Source organism: Paroedura picta, chromosome 10, assembly GCF_049243985.1.
Source record: "Paroedura picta isolate Pp20150507F chromosome 10, Ppicta_v3.0, whole genome shotgun sequence".
Classification (NCBI taxonomy): domain Eukaryota; kingdom Metazoa; phylum Chordata; class Lepidosauria; order Squamata; family Gekkonidae; genus Paroedura; species Paroedura picta.
Genome location: NC_135378.1, coordinates 54,038,797 through 54,058,823, shown reverse-complemented (window position 1 = coordinate 54,058,823; position 20,027 = coordinate 54,038,797). Strand labels below are relative to the sequence as shown.

The 20,027-nt window shown below is 41.4% G+C and overlaps 1 protein-coding gene across 1 annotated transcript; it reads left to right on the top strand.

The window, feature by feature from the left end:
- Positions 1-3,257: 3,257 nt before the first annotated feature.
- On the top strand, positions 3,258-19,515 carry USP38 (ubiquitin specific peptidase 38). The gene is made up of 10 exons (XM_077300209.1): positions 3,258-4,304; positions 5,067-5,202; positions 8,566-8,695; positions 8,929-9,030; positions 11,054-11,212; positions 12,610-12,803; positions 13,393-13,486; positions 13,960-14,066; positions 14,675-16,010; positions 18,535-19,515. The coding sequence occupies exons 1-10, from the start codon at positions 3,578-3,580 to the stop codon at positions 18,694-18,696; spliced, it is 3,147 nt and encodes a 1,048-aa protein (XP_077156324.1). The 5' UTR covers positions 3,258-3,577; the 3' UTR covers positions 18,697-19,515.
- The last annotated feature ends 512 nt before the right edge of the window (positions 19,516-20,027 follow it).

Below are 20,027 nucleotides of genomic sequence, written 5' to 3'. Positions count from 1 at the left end.
ATCCCCCATGTTGTATGTAAACCACCCTGAGCCATATGGAAGGGCAGTATAGAAATCAAATCAATAAATAAATAATAAATAATGGATTCCAGCATGCAGTCAGCAGAATTGTGACCTTGCCACTTGTGATTTCAAGGGGTTAACACCTCATCTTCGAAGCCATTCTTTGTGCCACTGAATCTCAATGCATTTTCTCATATTGAATTCCTTGCATTTCAGATTATTGAGTATCTACTTAAAATGATTGAGCTGTGATGCTCACCGTCAGAAGATGTACAGTCTTCTGATTCTGATTAGTCATCATGAATCATCTTCATATCACACTTTAATTTTTCATCCAAACATCCATAGGCAGCAGGTTTAAAAACACATGACTCTTTTAAGTTGGCTTTAATTGGTTTCTTTTTGATGAGTGGGGAGGAACTTAACATTTAAGAATTTAAAATCAGATGAGAATTTGAACACATGAATTGTAAGCTCCAGGGAAAATGTTTCTTGGGATATATCTTTTATAGCATGCTTCTCTATTTGGGACAATATTTTTGCTTTCCATCATTGCCAAGGATGTATAACTATAAGAAAAAGGAACTCAAGATTGCATGGTAATATCTGGAGATCAATTAGATAAGAAAATTGAAGATTGGACCAAAATGGGGACGGGAATATTTTCACGGTAAGTTTATGTCTCATTTCTTCATACAGAATAAATATTTGTGACCCAGCAGTGAAAATTCTGAGAATCTATGTAGATCAATTCAAAAAGCCTAACAAGTTGGAGTATCAGTATGGGTGGAGCAAAGATGACATGGGTACAACTAGGGATATATCCCGGTTCCTCATGATTCTTTTATCATACTTATCCAAGGCATTATAGTCGCTGTTTCAAAGGAATGAAATTAAACCCAAAGCAAAGGAAGAGGACATAGTGGCTATCAAGGTGGTGTTAGGTTTACCCACTTAAAGTAGGGCCTAGAGTTGCTCTTTCAGTTATACCTTGAAGAAGGTGGATATCTAAATTTGGCACTCCCCTGATGTTAATGATTGGAGTAGGAAAGCAATATCAGTTGTAAGTTAAGAGCTTGTTGGAGGGACTCTAGCTGAAAATGAAAAGTGACTTAATCTTATCTGCTTTCCAGAACGTTTTGGTGAATTATAACACCCCCCCAAAGAAAACAGAAGGGAGCTCTGTGCTGGTGGGATTGCTTGGGCTGGACCTGTTGTTTATGAGCATAAGAGCCTAAGAATCAGTGTTTAGAAGTTTGGGAGTTACAACTTACACATATTTGAGTAATCAAATTTCCCTGTACCTGAAATCTATATGGTGAAGTTTTAAGGCCCAGAGCGGTCCCAGAATTATAAACTGGTCTCCAGTTTAGAGATCAGTTCCTCCTGGAGAAAATGGCATCACTGATTGGCATGCTCTGTGGCATCTCACCCCCAGTGAAGAAGAAGAGTTGGTTCTTATATGCCACTTTTCTCTACCAGGAGTCTCAAAACGGCTTCCCTTTCCTCTCCCCACAACAGACACCCTGTAAAGTGGGTGAGGCTGAGAGACCCCTGATATCACTGCTTTATCAGTGCTGTGGGGAGCCCAAAGTCACCTAGCTGGTTGCATGTGGGGGAGCGGGGAATCAAACCTGGCTCACCAGATTAGAAGTCCACACTCCTAACCACTACTCTCCCACCCCCAAATTCCATCTTCCCCAGGCACTACCTCCAAATCTCCAGGAATTTTCCAAGCCAGAGGTTGACATTTTATATTTTACAATATGTATTCCATTTTTGTCCCTAACTGGGACCCAAGGTAGCTTTTCACATTATTCTCCCCTCCTTTGTCTTCACAACAACCTTGTGAAGTAGGTTAGGCTTAGAAATTGTGATAGGCTACTGCCCAGTCAGTGAGCTCCCATGGCAGAGCAGGGATTAAAACTTGGTTGACCCAGATCCTAGTGCAATGCTCTAAGTATTATGCCATGTTAGCCCTAGGGCTGGCAACTCTGTGGAGTAGTTACAATACTGTTTTTTGAAAAAAACTTGTCAGACTTGGAAAATACAGAAGATATTGATGGAATTATATTAGTGGTGACTGGTACAAAAGAGATAAATTAAGTATACAGGAGACTGGATGGATCAGGAAGAGTCACCTGCAACTCAATGCCTCCAAGATAGAGGTCCTCTGGCTGGGTCGAAGGGGGCAGGAGCAGGAAGCCCCATTTTCCCTGCCTGAATGGGGTACAACTGTCATCTCTGCCTCAAGCCAGGAATTTGGGAGTGATCTTGGATGCCTTTCTATGGAGGCCCAGATCACCAGGGTAGCCCAGACAGAGTTCTTCCATTCGCGCCAAACACAACTAGTGCCCTACCTGCCTGCGGAACACCTGGCCACTGTGATCCATGCAATGGTCACTTCTAGGCTAGAATTCTGTAACTCGCTCTACACAGGCCTACCCTTGTCCTTGATCCAGAAGTTACAGCTGGCACAGAATACAGCTGTGTGGGTCCTCACCAAATTATCTTGAAGGTCCCTTGTACAGCCTCTGCTGAAGCAGCTGCACTGGTTACCAGTTTGTTCCCAGATTAGGTTCGTTTTGGTTTTAACCTTTAAGGCTATACGCAGCTTGGATCCTGCATCCTTGAGGGACCAAATACCTCATGCCCCCCTACAGAGCACTCCGCTCTGCAGGACCTGTACACAGCTAACTTGCATTGGGGAGTGAGGGAGAGCCTTGGTAGGCCTGGCTGTCTGCTGTTATCCTTGACAAGTGGGGGGGAGATCCTCAGTGGGTCCACCAGTGGAGCCTTGTTGGATCTGCCTGCAACTGGATGTTAATAAAGGTTAAAGCTGTAGTTGTGAGGTTCCTGCATTCCGCAGAGGGTTGGACTAAATGACCCTGGAGATCACTTCCAAAACTATGATTCTATGGGGGGATCCCCACTGTGTCTCAACTTCAGTTATAATTTTACTTTTGTATGTCCATTATGCAATTTTCATCTGAATTACCAGATCTGCAGTGTACTGGCGAGAGCTGCCCACTAGGATGGAGAGGGGGTGTGTGCCCCACAGACTTGAAGCTCACAGGGCACGTTTAGGCCAGCCATACCGGTAGACCACCTCTCAGATGCATCTCCCCGGCCTCTTCCCTTCCCGCTACCCCAGTCTCGCCCCGCCCCGCCCCCTTTTATCGCGCCGCCGTCCTTCCCCCCTCGACGCGCCCTGTGATTGGATAGCACGCAGGAGCCGCAGCACCCCTTCGCGGCGACGATGCCGCATGCGCGTTGTTAGGGCGGCCCCCAGCTAATTGCTTCGACGTCGGTGCCCGGCTGGGGCGCCTCTTCCCGTCCACTTCCTGTCCGGCGTGACTATGCGCCGCATCATCGCTTCCGGGTCAGCTGCTTCCCGGCGTCCGCGGCCTCCGAGCGACCGGTTTTGAGGAGGCTCCCGCGTCTCCTGAGGGCGGCCGGCTCGGGCCCATGTTGAGGCGCCGCTCCCGGGCGGCCGGAAGGAGAGGGGGCCGCTGCAGAGCGCCGCGGAGGGCCTGAGGGGCGCGGGGTGGCCGATGCGAGCGCGGCGGCCGCCATGGACAAGATCCTGGAGGGGCTGGTGAGCTCGTCGCACCCGCTGCCGGTGAAGCGCGTGATCGTGAGGCGGGTGGTGGAGTCGGCCGAGACGCCGCTGAGCGGGCCGCAGTGCCGGGCCATGTTCGCGCTCAGCACCCGCCTCATCCTGCAGGGCCCCGACCACTTCCAGCGCCAGGTCGGGCGGCAGGTGCTGGAGGCCTACGCTCGCCACCACCGCGACGCCTTCGAGGCCTTCTTCGCCCGCGACCTGGTGCTGGCTCTGCTTCAGGGACAAGGCCCGGCCTCGCCGCCGCCGCCGCCCTCTTCGCTGGCGCCGCTCTCTCCGGCCCCGGGCCTCGACCCGGCCGTGCTGGACTACATCCAGGCCGGCTTGCGCCTCCTCATCAGCTGCCCGGCGGTTCTGGACCTCTTCGCGCTGCTGCAAGAAGAAGCGTTGCGGCTGGTGGGCGAGAGGCCGCCCGCGCCCCTCTGCGCCCGCCTTTGCCAGCTGCTCGGCGATTTCCCCCAGTGCCTGCCCCGCGGCAGGAAACCGGCCCTCGCCTTCTGCCAGCAGCTAGTGCGGAGCATCGCCCACTTCCAAACGCAAGGCACCCGCGAGGCCGAGCTGCGCCTGTACGTCTCCCAAGTCACCCAAGTCAGCAGCCTCCTGCGCGGCATCTGGAAGGCCGAGCCGGACACCCTGCTGCCCTCCTTGCAGGAACTCTTCGCCATTATCTCCTCTACTGGTGAGTGACTAATCCCCACGCAGAGTTTGTGTCCTCTCTCAGTACACAAAGTCCTAACACCAGGTCTTCTCCTTTTAAAAGATATGTCTCTCTTCAAGAGATTTTTCAAATGATTCCATTGTAGTCTGGGACCTGATACTGGGAACACACACAGTCAAGAAGCATGTAGTCAGCAGGTTGTCTCCTAGGCTGTTGAATACTTGTTCATAAATATATGTATAGGTTGAAGGCTTTATACTGAACTTTTGAAACCATGAAAGTATTGGAAATAGCTGGATAGTGAATGGTCTGTATTAAGCCAGGGTTAGAAAACTTGTAATATTACTGAAGTAAGCAATTCGCTCGGACAACTGCCCTGTAGTCAGAAACTGAGGGATATCAAAGGACATACTGTAGTGATGACAGAGCTAGCAGAGGCTGACTCAGCTAGTTGAGTCTGCTTTACAAGTAGGCACTCTGTATTGTTATGAAGTAAATTTTGTAGTGTCTTTGTAGTCTAAAAAATAAGTTATTTTGTTTAAAGCAGGAAGCAAAACATGACTCTGTATCCAGCATTTTGACCATAAAAGTCTGCAAAGGGACTAAACAGCATTTTAAAGCATACATAACTTTAGTTTAGTTCTCCCACCTTACCCAACGGGTCAATATATTAAAATGCACTCTGTGAGTACTTAACTACTTTCCCCCAAGTTGAGAATTCTTTAATGTCCTGAGAACCAAGCTAGTCTACTTCTGATGTTTAATTTGATGTTGCCATTGTAGATACTTCATTTGAGCCCTCCATTGCCCTGGCAAGTCTTGTGCAGCATATCCCATTACAGATGATTACAGTACTCATTGGGAGCCTTACGACAGACCCAAATGTAAAAGATGCAAGTATGACACAAGCTTTGTGCAGGTATGGCCTTCATAGCAGAGAAGAGCATGAAAAAAGTAGTTTTGGGCAAGTTGACCAAGTCTGGGTCAGTTGATCATATCATTTTTGGTGGTTAAAGTTATATAAATCATGCACTTGAGCAAAATAATTATTCTGATGATTACACAGCTTGGTTTTGGATTATGTGTATACTAATCAAAGCAGGCAAAATTAATTTCTACTTGCTATACATGGTTTTGTAAATATTTATACTACAAATAATTTACTTCTGACATTTGCAGCATGATGTTTCTTAAATTGATCACATTGGAACCCAAGAAAATAACCATATCATTTTGCTGTTAAATCCAATAAAAATACTTTTAAAATCTTTGAAATTGCAACTTGGAAAATAATATATTTTGTTTTAGTGATACTAAAATATCATAAATACACAGATCTGATTACTGGCTTCTTGCCTTACTATTTTGGGAAGTTTCTGTATGTACTAAGTATTGCATGGGGTCATTAACATGGATCCAGCAGCTGTAGTCAGGAAACAAACACATATAGGGCTTTCATAGGAAGCTCTTTGAATCCAGGTCTTTGAATCTGGCCTACTAGGCTTTAAAAGTCTTACCCAAAGTGCTTCTTTCAGCAGCACAAACCTGTTGGTTTTTTAAAAGGAGTTACGAGTCATCAACCTCTGGGCAAAACGGTCTTGAATAGATAACTTTACAACAGAAGTTTTCTCTCTAGACCCTAGGGACCACAACCCAGCAAAATATGCTAATGAGCAGTTCCCATGGAGTGTGGCAAAGGCTGCAGTCCAGTGATCACCTCCTTGAGAGCAAGTTGAGTTCCAAAGAAGCATTTATGATTGTTACCCATAGTTAATTTGCTCCAGTTATTTCAACTAAGTTCTGCTGGACTGTGCTTAGTATCTTTACATTGTGAACAGTTTTGTTAATTGTTGAGATATGTCACTTGTGTTGTGGAGCACACGAACAAGCAGCATTCTAAAGTGTGGCAGGAAGCTTAACCAAGTTGTAATAGCATCTACAAAATCTTGATGAATACAGAGAACCTTTGTGTATTTTTCTCTAAGATAGCCTTAAGGTATCACAAGATAGTGTGTACAAGTTTACACAAAACTTGTACAAGTATATCATATATGAAATTGTTATGTCTTTCTAGTAAACCAGCCATTTTCAACTTTTTGCCTTTGGAGTAATCCCTGAAATTTTGCAGACTTTGAGGTAACCCTGAAGTGATGTCAGCTGGCCATGCCTCTCTGCCATGCCCCATATCATTCCTTCTCTCTCCCTCAAAACAAAACAACCACCCACCACCACCCAACCAAACAACCCCAAGAGGACTCACCTGGCTGGAGAGCAGTGGCCTACTCTGCCCACTGCTGGGAAAGCAATGGCAGACTGCAACAGCAGGCAGGAACTAGGCCCTGGTCACCACCCACCCCCAAGCCCCAAAGTGACTCAGCAGTGTGCTCTGCTAGGGTAGGTCCTTCTCACTCTCCATCCAACCTACCCACCCAAAGTTAAAAAAAAAAGGAAAGGAAACATGAAACAACTCCCCACACACACCAACCTCAAGAGGATTCACCATGTTGGACTCCAAGTGCCACCAGACCAACCTACCCAAATATGGTGAAAACTACCCAAGCTCCTTTAAAAAAATCTTTTATATAAGTAAAAAAAATTAAATTCCTCCCCCTCCTGCAACTGGCATAATATTGAGGTTATGTGTAGCACTGAAGTAAACAGTTAATATTTTTTCTGATATTAATCTATGCTCAGATGCTTCTAACATTTCTTTGAAAGTATTCGTGGTAGTCAAACTGCGGCCCTCCAGATGTCCATGGACTACAATTCCCATGAGTCCCTGCCAGCGAATGCGGCATCTGGCAGGGGCTCATGGGAATTGTAGTCCATGGACATCTGGAGGTCCGCAGTTTGACTACCCCTGGTATAGATTGATGACAGTACAGTCACAAGCTTTTTCAGTAGTGGTGCTGGCTTTGTGAAACGGCATATAATGGTAGGGCTCTTTGGTGACTTCTGTTTCCAAAGACACCACCAAACAATATAGGTCAAAAGGTTCTTTGTAGGCAATTGATATTCGCTAGTTGGTTGTTTGGGGTAGTTGGGTGTGAATTCTATAGACTATGTTGCAAGTATCCTGTGGTTATGCTATGCTTATTTTTTGGTACATGCTTTTAAAAACCAGTTCAAAGGGCCTGTCTGTTTCCTGGCATAACTATCACAGTGCCCATCTCAGATTTTCCCATAAGCCATAAATGAGGCCCTAAAAGCTGTCAGAAATGCTGGGGCACTTGTTCTTCCCCATCGGTTATTGCCATCCATGGTGAGCAGATAACATTGTTGCTCCACAAACAGAAGCTTTTTTCCTCTTGAAAATCAAGGGAATGTGGGGAAAGACTTGTAGAATGTAACTGGCACATATTTGCGTAAAAAAGATCCAGTATGAAATGACATATCTATGTCAGGAACCTCCTCCTTGTCATTAACACTTATGGCATAGTAAATGTCTTTGAAAAGGATAATGCTTAATGAAGGCGATCTGTTAACACGGCTTTTACTAGTAAATATTTACAAAATGATGAGAAGGGAGGGAGGGAAGAGAAGTACATTGCTTGGTATCTTGTGCCCTTGACACTTGTGCAACCACACCTGATGCTTGCTGTCCTGTCCTATTGATATTAACTTAAGAACTATCTGGACAGGTTACTTAACAAGCACAACAAAGATCCAGTTGCTATTTGCAAATTGAAATATGGATATCTTCATAGAAAGCTGCTATTAAAACAAACTTGCCCTTATCTGTAACTATTGTTCATTGAGTATCTTCTGTGCAGACACACATACCCTCTCATGCCCTGCTGTGTGCTCTGCCTTCAGGGGCGCTAGAGGTGCTGTGGGTGGGGACGCTGCTGCACAGGAGCATATGAACAAACTTCTGGCATGCAGCACCACCTCAAGCTTTTTTGCTGTAAGAACCTCTCCAATGGCAGGCCTGCTCATGCACACTCTCCGTGTGTGCCTGCATGAAAGATGCTCAATGAACAATAGTTAAATGTAAGTGCAACTTTGTTTTATGTTTATGTTTTCATAGTTAAGATTTAAATTATTGTTGCAGTTGCAGAGTATTAAAAATGGTAAAATTATGGGGACAAGTGTGTTTTCTCTGCAACAAAAGAACTTCCATGGGGTGATGTCGTGCAATTGAATTTGTCCTTGGTATGACTTGAGATAATTTTCCAGTGGTACTGCTATTGTGCAGTCTAATCCTAGGTTTGAGTGAAGGTGTTTGGTAGAACACCGGTTTTCTGCCTGAGACATTAACATGTGTACCGACACTTTTCAGAATGATTGACTGGCTTTCCTGGCCGTTAGCTCAACATGTGGAGACCTGGGTGATTGCACTGTTAAAAGGTCTGGCTGCAGTCCAGAAGTTTACTATCCTCATTGATGTAACTCTGCTTAAAATTGAACTGGTAAGTATGGTAACTTAGTGGTAGGCTTGTTATAATGGTGGTTCAACTGCCAGGCTTTTGAAAAATAGAATAGGTGATATTTTGCCTATTCTCTTCTAGTGAGATTTATATAGTAGTCTATATCTATCTATAATCTCTAATAAAACATAATTTTTAAAAATCTAAATACTTCACTACTGAATATCTGTACATTGCATTGATCACTGTGTTTTTGTTTGCTTGTATTTTCTTAGGTTTTTAATCGACTCTGGTTTCCTCTTGTGAGACCTGGTGCTTTAGCTGTCCTTTCTCACATGTTGCTTAGTTTTCAGCATTCTCCAGAGGCTTTTCACTTGGTAAGTTGAGCCTTAAAGTATCACCTTACAAATAGTATAAGCATGTTTTTACAGCAGTAGACTTGTATAATTGGTTGGTCACTTGATTGTCTTTCTTATTAAAATCTAGATTTTTAGCCTTGAGCATACTTGGAAAAGAACTTTTCAAAGCTTCAGGGATTGCAGCAAGCTGTAATTAAACAGAGATTTGGCATAAAAACAATTTATGTAGTCTCCATTTTATCCCTTTGCACATGTGGAACTTGATTGAAAACTTTCTAGTTTAATCAAGCACCAGTTTCCATGATGACTGAATGTAGATGCTTTGGGAAATTGAGGGACCATGGTGACAAGCTACATTCATACATGATAGCCATTTAATTCTAGTGGCTATTAGTATTGCTGTCATTGTTATCATCATCATTATTAATGAAACAATAATGTATTGCCCCCCTTTCACTGAGAAATAAGGCAGGTTTTAAAATATGAAAATCAGAGCAAGGACTTTCAATAAACAGTGCAACAGGACTAGTATGAAAGAACTGGAAAAAGGTGCATATGAAATACTAAGTCAACAAGTATTTAAGGCATGAGAGATCATGAACAAAATATGCTGAGGATTACCCTATGTGTATGATTAAATCTTAGAAAGCGATTGGTTCTAAACTACCTATAGTATACACAGACCCACGTTTCACATCTCTATGCTGAACTTCAGGAGCAAGAAAAAGCCAAAAGTTAGCCTGCAGTGGCTAAACAAATGTTACTAAGATGAACAGGAAAATAACTAAAACATCTGGTTATAATACAGTATTTCAACCTGTTGTGAGAAAAAAGTTCCCATAGCATTTATCAGTGACTTGTGGCCAGGTAAGTGAGAGTCTGCTCACCCAGCTACAAGCCTGAGCAGTACTTGTTATTTTAGTATCCCGTTCTTATGCTGGGTTGCAGTGAAGCTACATACATTTAACTGTTCAAAATACTATACTCTATTGTTAGTTTTCTGGGCCAGTAGGCAGATCTACTGCCTTGAGGGTGGCATTTTATTGAAACAAGGCTATCACAATTTGGAATGATCATAGATAATGGCTATAGTAAGTAGTTACTATGTGTTACCTTGAGAAAACAGATACATGAGGAGAGAGTTGGATAAAGACATGCTATTCTGTAAGGTTCTTTTAATGTGTTCCATTTTAGGAGAATTTGGTTTCCATCAAGAGTCATTTTATATTATTGACTCTTAGAGGTCTAGTATGAATAAAAGTAAATATTTAAATATAAAGGATAGTAGGTGCTGAGTAAAAATAAAGCCTGTATAGTTTGATTTCCTTGAAGCTACAAGATAATCAACATTTTTAGAATTCTTCCCAACCCCAATATCATTTTGACCAAAATACTGGTGGTGGTGGTGTGGGGGGTAGATTTCCAAATAAAAGTTGGTGATGATTCACACTAGATGAGCTATATTTTATTACTATTGTAGGGGCCAAGCCTGTTGCATTCGGGAATACAATGTGCGCTAGATTGGGGGGGGGGTGGATGAACTCTGTGGATGGCCTCTCCCTCCCCCAAGGACATGGAAAGGGGGAAGCTCTCGTGCAGCAGGGATCTGCAGCCTCTGAGCCTTGGAGGGAAGTGGAAGGAGGGGGTGGTCAGGGGTGGGGGGTGGAAGGCGATTGGCTGGCTGCTGGACAGACAGGCAAGCTGTTTGGAGGAGAAGGCATTCAGGGGTGGGACAGCCAACCTGAGTGGGTGTTAAGCGCTCAGTGGCACTTAAGCCATGAGACACGCTCCTCCTCCAAGGCCTTACCAGAAATATATTATGTGGAACAGATTAATGACAGTAAGTTCTGTTTCACCATAAAGAAATATGATCAGGGTGTGCTCAGATGGTTAAGAACAGTACAGTTTGTTTTATTGAAATGATATCGCCAGATTTAATATTTATGTTCAGGGGCAACCAAATATGGTTTGGCTTCCAAAATGTATTGCATGGCAGAATCTTTGAGTCTTAGGTGCCTTTTCTTTTTTTATCTAACATTAGATTGTTCCACATGTGGTCAAGCTTGTAAAATCCTTTAAAAACAATGGCCTGCCTTCCAGTACAACTTTTTTGGAGCAGCTGAGTGAGCTAATTCATTGTATGATGTATCATTACTCAGGATTCCCGGAACTTTATGAACCTATTTTAGAAGCTGTCAAGGTATGCTGATGCAAATATTCAAGTATTTTCTTTGAAAAATTTGTACCTTGATTCAGAACTTGACTTTTGTATTGTTTTTATGGCTCATGTTGTGACTTAAAGTTGCTGGAGATTGTACTACTAGAAAGATCACCTGTTAGAGAAAGACAGGAAGTAACAATGCCAAGAATAATTCTCTGTGCATATATACTTTTAAAAACCATCTTCTGTATAAAGTATGGATACATAGAATGTGCGAATATCCTGTGAAAGAAGTAGCCTTGAGACACAGAGCTGGCTGAGTACAGTCCAAAGCACAATTCAGGCAGTTGTCTGGGAGTCGAAGGCACTGCAAGTGGACTCATTGCTGTGAAGTCTCATTGGCTTCTCTAGAACATGTCAGGTGAGGGGTGTATTCTCAGTCCTTTTCGATCATGGACCCAGCCTGGTAGAATGAGCTCCCAGAAGATCTTCAGGCCCTTCAGTAGCTTTTGCAGTTCCGAAGGGCCCGCAAAGTGGAACTTTTCCAACAGGTATTTGGTTGGGGCCAATGAATGATCAACATCTTATTGGCCCCCTCCCATAAAACCCCAGAAGAACTCCCCCCGCCCCCGGAACAAATAAGATCTGAGGGATTCAACATCTGCAAGCAGGCTGTGCTGATAATTGGAATTCTGGCCATCATATAATTTTAACTACTATTGTTTTATGATTAATGTTTTAATGCATTTATCATGTTGTAAACAGCCCCAAGCTGGTGCTACTTTGGAGACTGTTGGAGAGTAAATGCTGAGATGGTTGTTTGAACTGGCCTAAACTGGTTGATTTCAGAAATGGTTGTTGAAGTTAGCCTAAATTTTTTCCCAATCATTTCCCAAGGAAACTGTAATGTGTGATGAAGCCTAATGTGTGCTGTTGAATATATGTTCATTTCAGTTAGAGGTGGGGCACTTATTTCTTTGAAGGAAAATATCACAGTTAGTATATTATAATTGAATATTAAATCTTTTGATAGAAGCATCATAACAAGTAGGATATATCAAACAATGCACAGAAGCTGTTTTGCTGCCACAGATTAAAGCTCAAGGTGGTTTTCTTGGCAAGGTAGCATAGGCACAATTCAAAAGTGACCTACAGGTCTCACAATACATTTAGAGTGGATACTCTAGCAGTGTATGTTGGCCATAACCTACACAAGTCTTTAATGACTGTCCAAACAATGATAGTGTCAGTACTTCAAAAACAACTGTATGCTACTTTTGTTCAACTAGCAAGAACCTGAGGCCAAGGTTTGGCGCTGAGGGGGGAGGGAATTACAGAGTGCAAGATTGTTACCTAGCGGAAGCCGGTGTTTATAAAAATAAGTACACAGATATATTGTTCTTATTGTTGAACTCTTCTTCTTTCCCCTTCCATAGGATCTTCCCAAACCTAATGAAGAGAAAATTAAGATGATACTGAATCAGAGTGCTTGGACCTCTCAATCCAATTCCTTGCAATCTTGTCTGTCTAGATTTTCTGGAAAATCTGAAACTGGAAAGACCGGTTTAATTAACCTAGGAAATACCTGTTACATGAACAGTGTGATTCAGGCATTATTCATGGCTACAGAGTAAGTTTAAACTTCCTCTTGTAAGGATTGGAGTACTCATCTCTGTATCGGTGTCTTCATTCTTTGTCACCCATGGCTCTGTTTTCAGTATTGCACTAAGTGACGTGTTAGAATCAGACTGCTTGCCTAAATTAATTTATCTCTGCCCTAACAGAAACAACATTGCATCACAAAAAAAGCATTAGGGGAGTTTGGGACCACATACAACATAGAATTCTGGTCGATTGATAGAAATGTTACCATTTACAGAGGTTTTTCAAATTATATTAAAAAATGGTAGATGGAAATTTGTGTTCTTATGCACTTTTTGAGAATTGAGTTGTCTTCACTGCAAGTTAAGAAAACTTTCTGTATCTTATAATGTGAATGAATTCAACTGTGGCTTTAAAAATTAAGTTGGATTTTTAATTATCTTAAGCAGTCCTTTGTTAGTAGTGTGTTTGGGGTGTTACCTATTTTAAAGGGTTTGTATAATTAAAGCAAACACTGGCCAAATTCACTGTTAACTGATAAATTTGATTTGTGGCATCAGAAGATTTTGTCTGTAACTGTACATGGAAATGTCATCTGCTCCCTACTTCCTTTGCAGTTTCCGAAGACACGTGTTATCTTTAAATTTGAATGGGTGCAATTCCCTAATGAGAAAGTTGCAACATCTTTTTGCATTTTTGGCTCATACTCAGGTGTGTGTGAATTTTTAAATGTTCTTACTTCAATCATATCCAGAATATTTTTGTCAAATTTTCAGTAAATTTTGCAACTCGGAATTGGAATATGCACTTCTGAAGGGAAATATTGAATAGTTAAGTTAACATGGGGCAATGTAATTGAGATAAAACACAGCTGTAGATAGTGCTTTAGAATGTATATGGAGCTGAAGATTTAAATATGTTTGCTACATTTAAGCACATTGGAAGTAGATAGGTAGATTAAATTTGTTTTTCTAACTCTTAATATATGGTTTTAATTGATACATTGGAGATGAAATTACTGGTAAATACAGACTGCATATATTATAGTGCCTAAAATACTCATGCAATTAGTGCAATTCAGCTCATCCTTGAATCTTTTGCTGCTATGTAGCAAGACTTCAGTGTACTTTTCACTTGAGATGCTTATTGGATTAGCCTCAATAATACTTTTTTTTCCTGCATAGAGGGAAGCCTACGCTCCTCGAATTTTCTTTGAAGCTTCGAGGCCACCATGGTTCACGCCTAGATCCCAGCAGGATTGCTCTGAGTATCTCAGGTTCCTTCTAGACAGGTATGATATTCCAGAGTAAGAGTGCTATTCACATAAAACAAAAAAAAATGTATATTAAGATAAAGGTGATGGTCCTTTGGGTTTCTTTTGTCTCAGGTCAAAGTGTTAGCTAGAGTTATAGGAAACTATGCAGACTTCAGAGCTTAAAAGATGGATTTCAAGCAAAGAACAAATTTGTTGTCTCAAATTATTTCCAATTTTATTTTGACTTTAAGTTCAAAAACTGAAATGGAGCTTTTTTTCTTACCTCCAGTGTGGAGGCCAGCTCTTAATGGTAACCCCTAGGGTTCAGCCCTCATTGTTTTCAAGGAAAGAGATTATCTCTGTAATAAACGTCTATGTACAAGGCATCATTGATATCAATTCACTTGCCACCTATTAAATCCATGCGCCTCATATCCTGAAATCTCATTATAGCTGAATAGCGGTCTTTCTGTATTTGTAAGCTCGCAGCAGTAAATTACCCCACCTGGCACCAACAGAGTCTTAGGGTATAGAAATCTCACAGCCTTTCTGTCCTCTCTAGTCCTGTTCAGGTATATAGGTTTACAGAAGTATAAGTAAGGGGATGGCTGAAATTATCTGTTTGGAATTTCCTCCTCACCTAGGCTTCATGAAGAAGAGAGGACTTTGAAAGCTCTGTCTTCATCAAAACTTCAAGATGACATGAATGAAGAGTCACCGGTGCAAGAAGTGTCTAGTAAGACGCAGAAGATGACCAAACCATCTTGTACAGGAAGAGAAGAAAGAACCTTAATAGAAAAAATGTTTCGAGGGAAACTGCTGACAAGTATATGCTGTTTAAATTGCAACAGTACTTCTTACAAAGAAGAAGCTTTCACAGATCTTTCACTTGCTTTTTGTCCTCCGATATTCTTAGAAAATGTTGACCTACAACGTTCAGAAAATTTGTCTGAAGGGAGAGATGATAGTATGGAACAAGTTAGTACTAGAGTATGCAGTCCAGAGGTGGAAACAGTTAGTGACTGCTGTGAAATGCTCACGAATGATGGACTGTTGAAAGATGTTCCCCTTGACTCAAACTGTGAAAATGCTACAGACCCTTTTATGTGCAAGGCTGAAGACAAGGACAGTTTGCGGAAATACGTTAGTGAAGTTACTCCCTCTGTTACTGACTTGCTAAATTATTTTCTGGCGCCTGAGGTCCTTAAAGGGGACAACAAATATTATTGTGAAAAATGTGCCTCTCTACAGAATGCAGAAAAAACTATGCAAATTGTGGAGGAGCCAGAATACCTCATTCTCACTCTGTTGAGATTCTCATATGACCCCAAGTGTCACATTAGGCGCAAAATCTTGGACAACGTGTCTTTGCCGCTTATTCTGGAGTTGCCTGTCAAAAGATCTGTGCCATCCTTGGGGCCAGTATCAGGAGTGTGGTCTGCAGGACTTGACTTTTCTGACACTGGTGAGAATCTAGCTAAAAAGCTCAAACCTTCTGGTGCTGAAGAAGTGTTTTGTCCTCAACTAGTTCCCTATGTATTAAGTTCTGTGGTTGTGCACTCTGGCATATCTTCTGAAAGTGGACATTATTACTCCTATGCTCGAAATATTGCTACTTCGGGGCCCTCACTAGGACCATATGATCAAGCTAAAGGTCTGGCTTTAGCTTATCCACAAAATAATTTAATGGCTGGAGAGGCTCCAGTTGCAGCTGTTGAAAAGGACCTGGATGAAAATGAGGTGTCAAAGGAGTGGTTTCTATTTAATGACAGCAGAGTGACATTTACCTCATTTCAGTCAGTCCAGAAAATTACAAGTCGATTCCCCAAGGATACTGCTTATGTGTTGTTTTACAAAAAACAGAACAGTGCAACTGTTCTTGGCACTAAATCACCCAATGGGCTCTGGGTCAATGGCGATCCTCCACTGCAGAAAGATCTTATGGATGCTATTACAAAAGACAATAAGCTGTATTTACAGGTAAGGTGCAGACTGTCCATGAATGCAGTAAAGTGGCTTTACTGGCTTTGTATCTTGACACTTTTTGGTTTTGGGTTTTGGCTTGCTAACTGTTCAGGGCATGATGACGGAATTGAATTAAGTTTGTAAATGGCGACAATGAATTTTCTATAGGTAGCTTATGTGGTAGTCATTCAGGGTGACAATCCAAGTGAAATTATTCTTAACAGTGAACCCTGGCAATGATATACAGATTATAGATGTGCCATAGGAGAAGTTACTCTGAACAATGTGAACAGTTATGGTCTTTCACTCTCAATTTTTGTCAGGTAAAACAGTTAACAATGATCAGTGCAAGGTATTGTTGACTTTTTTCAATCATCCAGCTTATACTATGCAAAATTAATTATTTAACTTTTATTGTGTGTTATGATACAAATTAACTTCACAACTGTAATACAACTTTAGCATCAGATACATTTGTTTTAATCTGGTCTGCTGAGCATTTCTCTGGAGGAAGGCTTTGCATTTAATTCAGCAGAGTGGTGGGATCCAACCCAATGTGCTTGTTTCTCTGCAGAGCATTGAATGCCTTATTTTAATATCTTGATTTACATGAAGAAGTGCCTTTAGAGAACCTATATTTTCAATGCAGCACATGAATTTATCTGATTTTGTTTTTTTTTAGGCGTTGCTTTTTTACCTTAAAGTTTTAGAACTCCAAGTCACTCCACTCAGTGGTTTGGCGAAGGCTACAGTGCTCTGTTCTTAGCAGATCAAGTTCTGCTTAAATGTATTGCCGGTTTATTTCTCTGCAATAATCTGCAGAGATTGCAGATTAATATTGCAGATTTCTCATTGCAGTTTCCTGTGCCACATGGCATATTATTTGGAACAACAGTGGAACCTCCACAGAAGCAAATCAGTTGGTTGCCAGGGGGAAGTGAAAAGTACTAAAATTGCCTGTTTGAACTAGGGCTACTCAGACACCTGCCAGTTTGGTCTAGTTACCTTTTGCCAGTGGTGATCAGGCAGCCAATTAACTGCAAGGCTGTTCAACAATTTGCAACCTGTTTGTGTGTATTTGCAGGAGCAGGCTGCTTGTAGCCATCAGAAGCTGACTGGGTATGAGCTGGATATTGGGTCCATCTGATCTACCATCTTGGAAACTTTGCTGATTCCCAGGCTTGTGGAGTTGCAGCAAAAGGCAGTCGAGTCAGGAGGGGGAGGGGAGTGATCAGAAGCCTACACTGGTTTCTTCTTTCTTCAGGTTATTGCTTTGGGCTGCAAAAAACATTAAAGAGGTTAGCTCCACGTCCTTTCCTTTTGGCTACTTTGTTGTGTAGCGATTTTCTTGTATGAGAAGGGTCCAAGCCTGAGTCCTGGCTGATCACCTGATCAACTGTGAGCAGAATGGATTTGGTTTCATGGTTTTATACATAAAGACTCATTTTTGCTGGTTGTTAAAAAAAATGAAACACTGCATGTATAATTCCATACTGCAGAATTAAAAACTAATCCTTCATGATGAACACCATTTCAACTATTGTGTATCTTATATAGAAAGATATCTTAAGGTGGATTGCATTGCACCAAATAAAATTCATTTGGGGGGGGAAATTGATTTTTAACCACCCTGACCAACATATGTTTTTGATTGACTCTGATACTGTTTAACAAATTAAGTGTAAGTACCAAGCAGGTTTCCTGAGAAATTCATGGCAGTATGAACTTGCTCCACTGGGAAAATCTTATATCTGACCTCTTGTCAAAAGTGAGGGATAGATATCTTAAGATTTGTGCCATGATTCTGTAACAGCTTTTTGTAAACTATCAGTAAATCTGAGAATGTGCTCAAGTTGATTTCTAGCATTTCAGGGATCCAATCTAGTCATTTGGCATTGTGCTCATAATCCTGGTAGTTCAGTAAATGTCAGAACATTAGCACATAGCCTGAAACTTTGCACTAGATGTCGCTAAAATTTGTCTTACTGTGGGACTTGTAAATGGGCCATATTTACTTGACAGGCAGGTGACTGAGTGTAAAACAACCCCTCTAAAAATGTTACAGACCAAGAACAAATTTTACTGAACATAAATTGTATGCAAATATAAGATGACCCCATCCCCACCCCTTTTAATGGCATACGGGGAGTGGGGGAACATTGAAGGAAATATTATATCATGATTTTTAGTACCAGGCCAGTCTACACAAAATAAGTCCACTAGATACCTTACGGTTGCTGGGGTGGTTTTAAAAGCCTCAGAATCTTGTTGACATTCTCATAAACATAGGCCTGCAGTAAAGTTTGAAGTTGTGATTGAAATAACTTATGTCTTCTGTACCAAACAAGCTCTATTGTACAATGTCAGTGAACTGTTCATTAGTTTGTTGCACTTTTGGTGTTGATCATTCTATGGTTGTGATTGGGTTTAGCTGGGTCAAGCATGAAATTTCCTCCCAACCTAACATCTTTGAATGTAATTAAAATATTTGTAACCTGATTTGACCAAGTATTATTTCAGAGTTTTCATCTTATTTCAGGAGCAAGAGCTTAGTGCTCGAACACAGGCCCTGCAAGCTGCTGCAGCTTCGTGCTCCTTTCGGCCGAATGGATTTGATGACAATGATCCCCCAGGGAGCTGTGGACCAACTGGTGGAGGAGGCGGGGGAGGATTTAGTACTATTGGCCGATTAGTGTTCTGAGGAAGAGACCATCAAATGCATTGGTTCCTAAACAGCTCCCTCTACTGCTTAGGACTGTTAAAACACTGAACTGTATTAAATAATGTATCAAGCTTTTTTTTCAAGATGTGATCTTTGTTCCAAAGAGAGCCTTGTTTTTTATTTGAAATAAATAAGTGCATCATGGAGAAATCTACCTCTTAAATTCAGTTGTCTTTATGGAAGGACATTCTTGGCCAAAAGAGGAGTTGGAAGACTTTTATGACACTAGATTAACTAATAAAAGCACTTACGACATAGAGTTCTAAACTTTACAGTGAAAGTATACTTCTTGGAAAACGAGGCGATTACTCAACCCCAATACGGTTTGGGGGTGGGTTTAATTTTTTTCACAAATGTATAAATCCTCAAAGGTGTACTAGAGATGGTTTAACTTTTAAAATGAATGAAAACCCAAAACATTAACACTGAAATCCAAGGTAAGAACAATTGAAATGCAGTATATTGGCATTGCAAGTACATATGTAAAGAAGTCACTTTAATGTGCTTGTTAAACCACTTTTATAAGTGTGCATGGTCTTGTAGGAACCAAGTTTTTAAGAAAAATACAAAGTTTGTAGTATTTCTAATTGCTTTGAGGATTTTAAAATTATTTCAGGGAGTATCTCTGCTGTGTTCTGAAGGAAGAGAATTTGTATGTGCCTTGCTGTACTGTAACTTGAAGTACAAAAGTTTTTGAGGTTGCAGAGGAGTGTAGAAATGAGATGTTAATTTTTCTGTTTAATATGAAATGAATTTTGGGGAAATATTTTCCAGAAGTAAAGTCTGGTGGTTCTAAAATTCCATTTGTTGTCCATAATTTTTGCTGTAAAAATGCATTCAAAATTTAGTAACATTAATATCATTGCTTTTGTCTAAAACCAAACAATGTTGATTGCAGTTTTATTCCTGTTGGTGAGAGAAAACCATAGAAATAGGACTTCCAGGGGGATTTCTGTTTTGCTTAAATCGGTCTTGGTGGTACTTTTATGCTTTCCATGTTTATTTCTGGCAAGGTACTTTTATCTAGAAAGCAACATAATGCAGAGTTAATGGCTGGCTAAGATAACCTGGGTTTAAGATACAACTGCCATTCTTTATGCCTTTATTTGGAAGGAGGAAGAGATACTAGTGTACCAGTGCTAATTCTTTAATCATTTTCTCCTCTCCATCCTGTTTTTTGCACAAAGTTTCCTCTCCTGTTAATAACCTCAGCATGTAACTGGCAATATTCCTCTCTCTCTCATCCAACATAGAACTGATGATAATGTGGAGGAGTTGACAGGGAAGTGTATGGCAGGAATTTAACATGG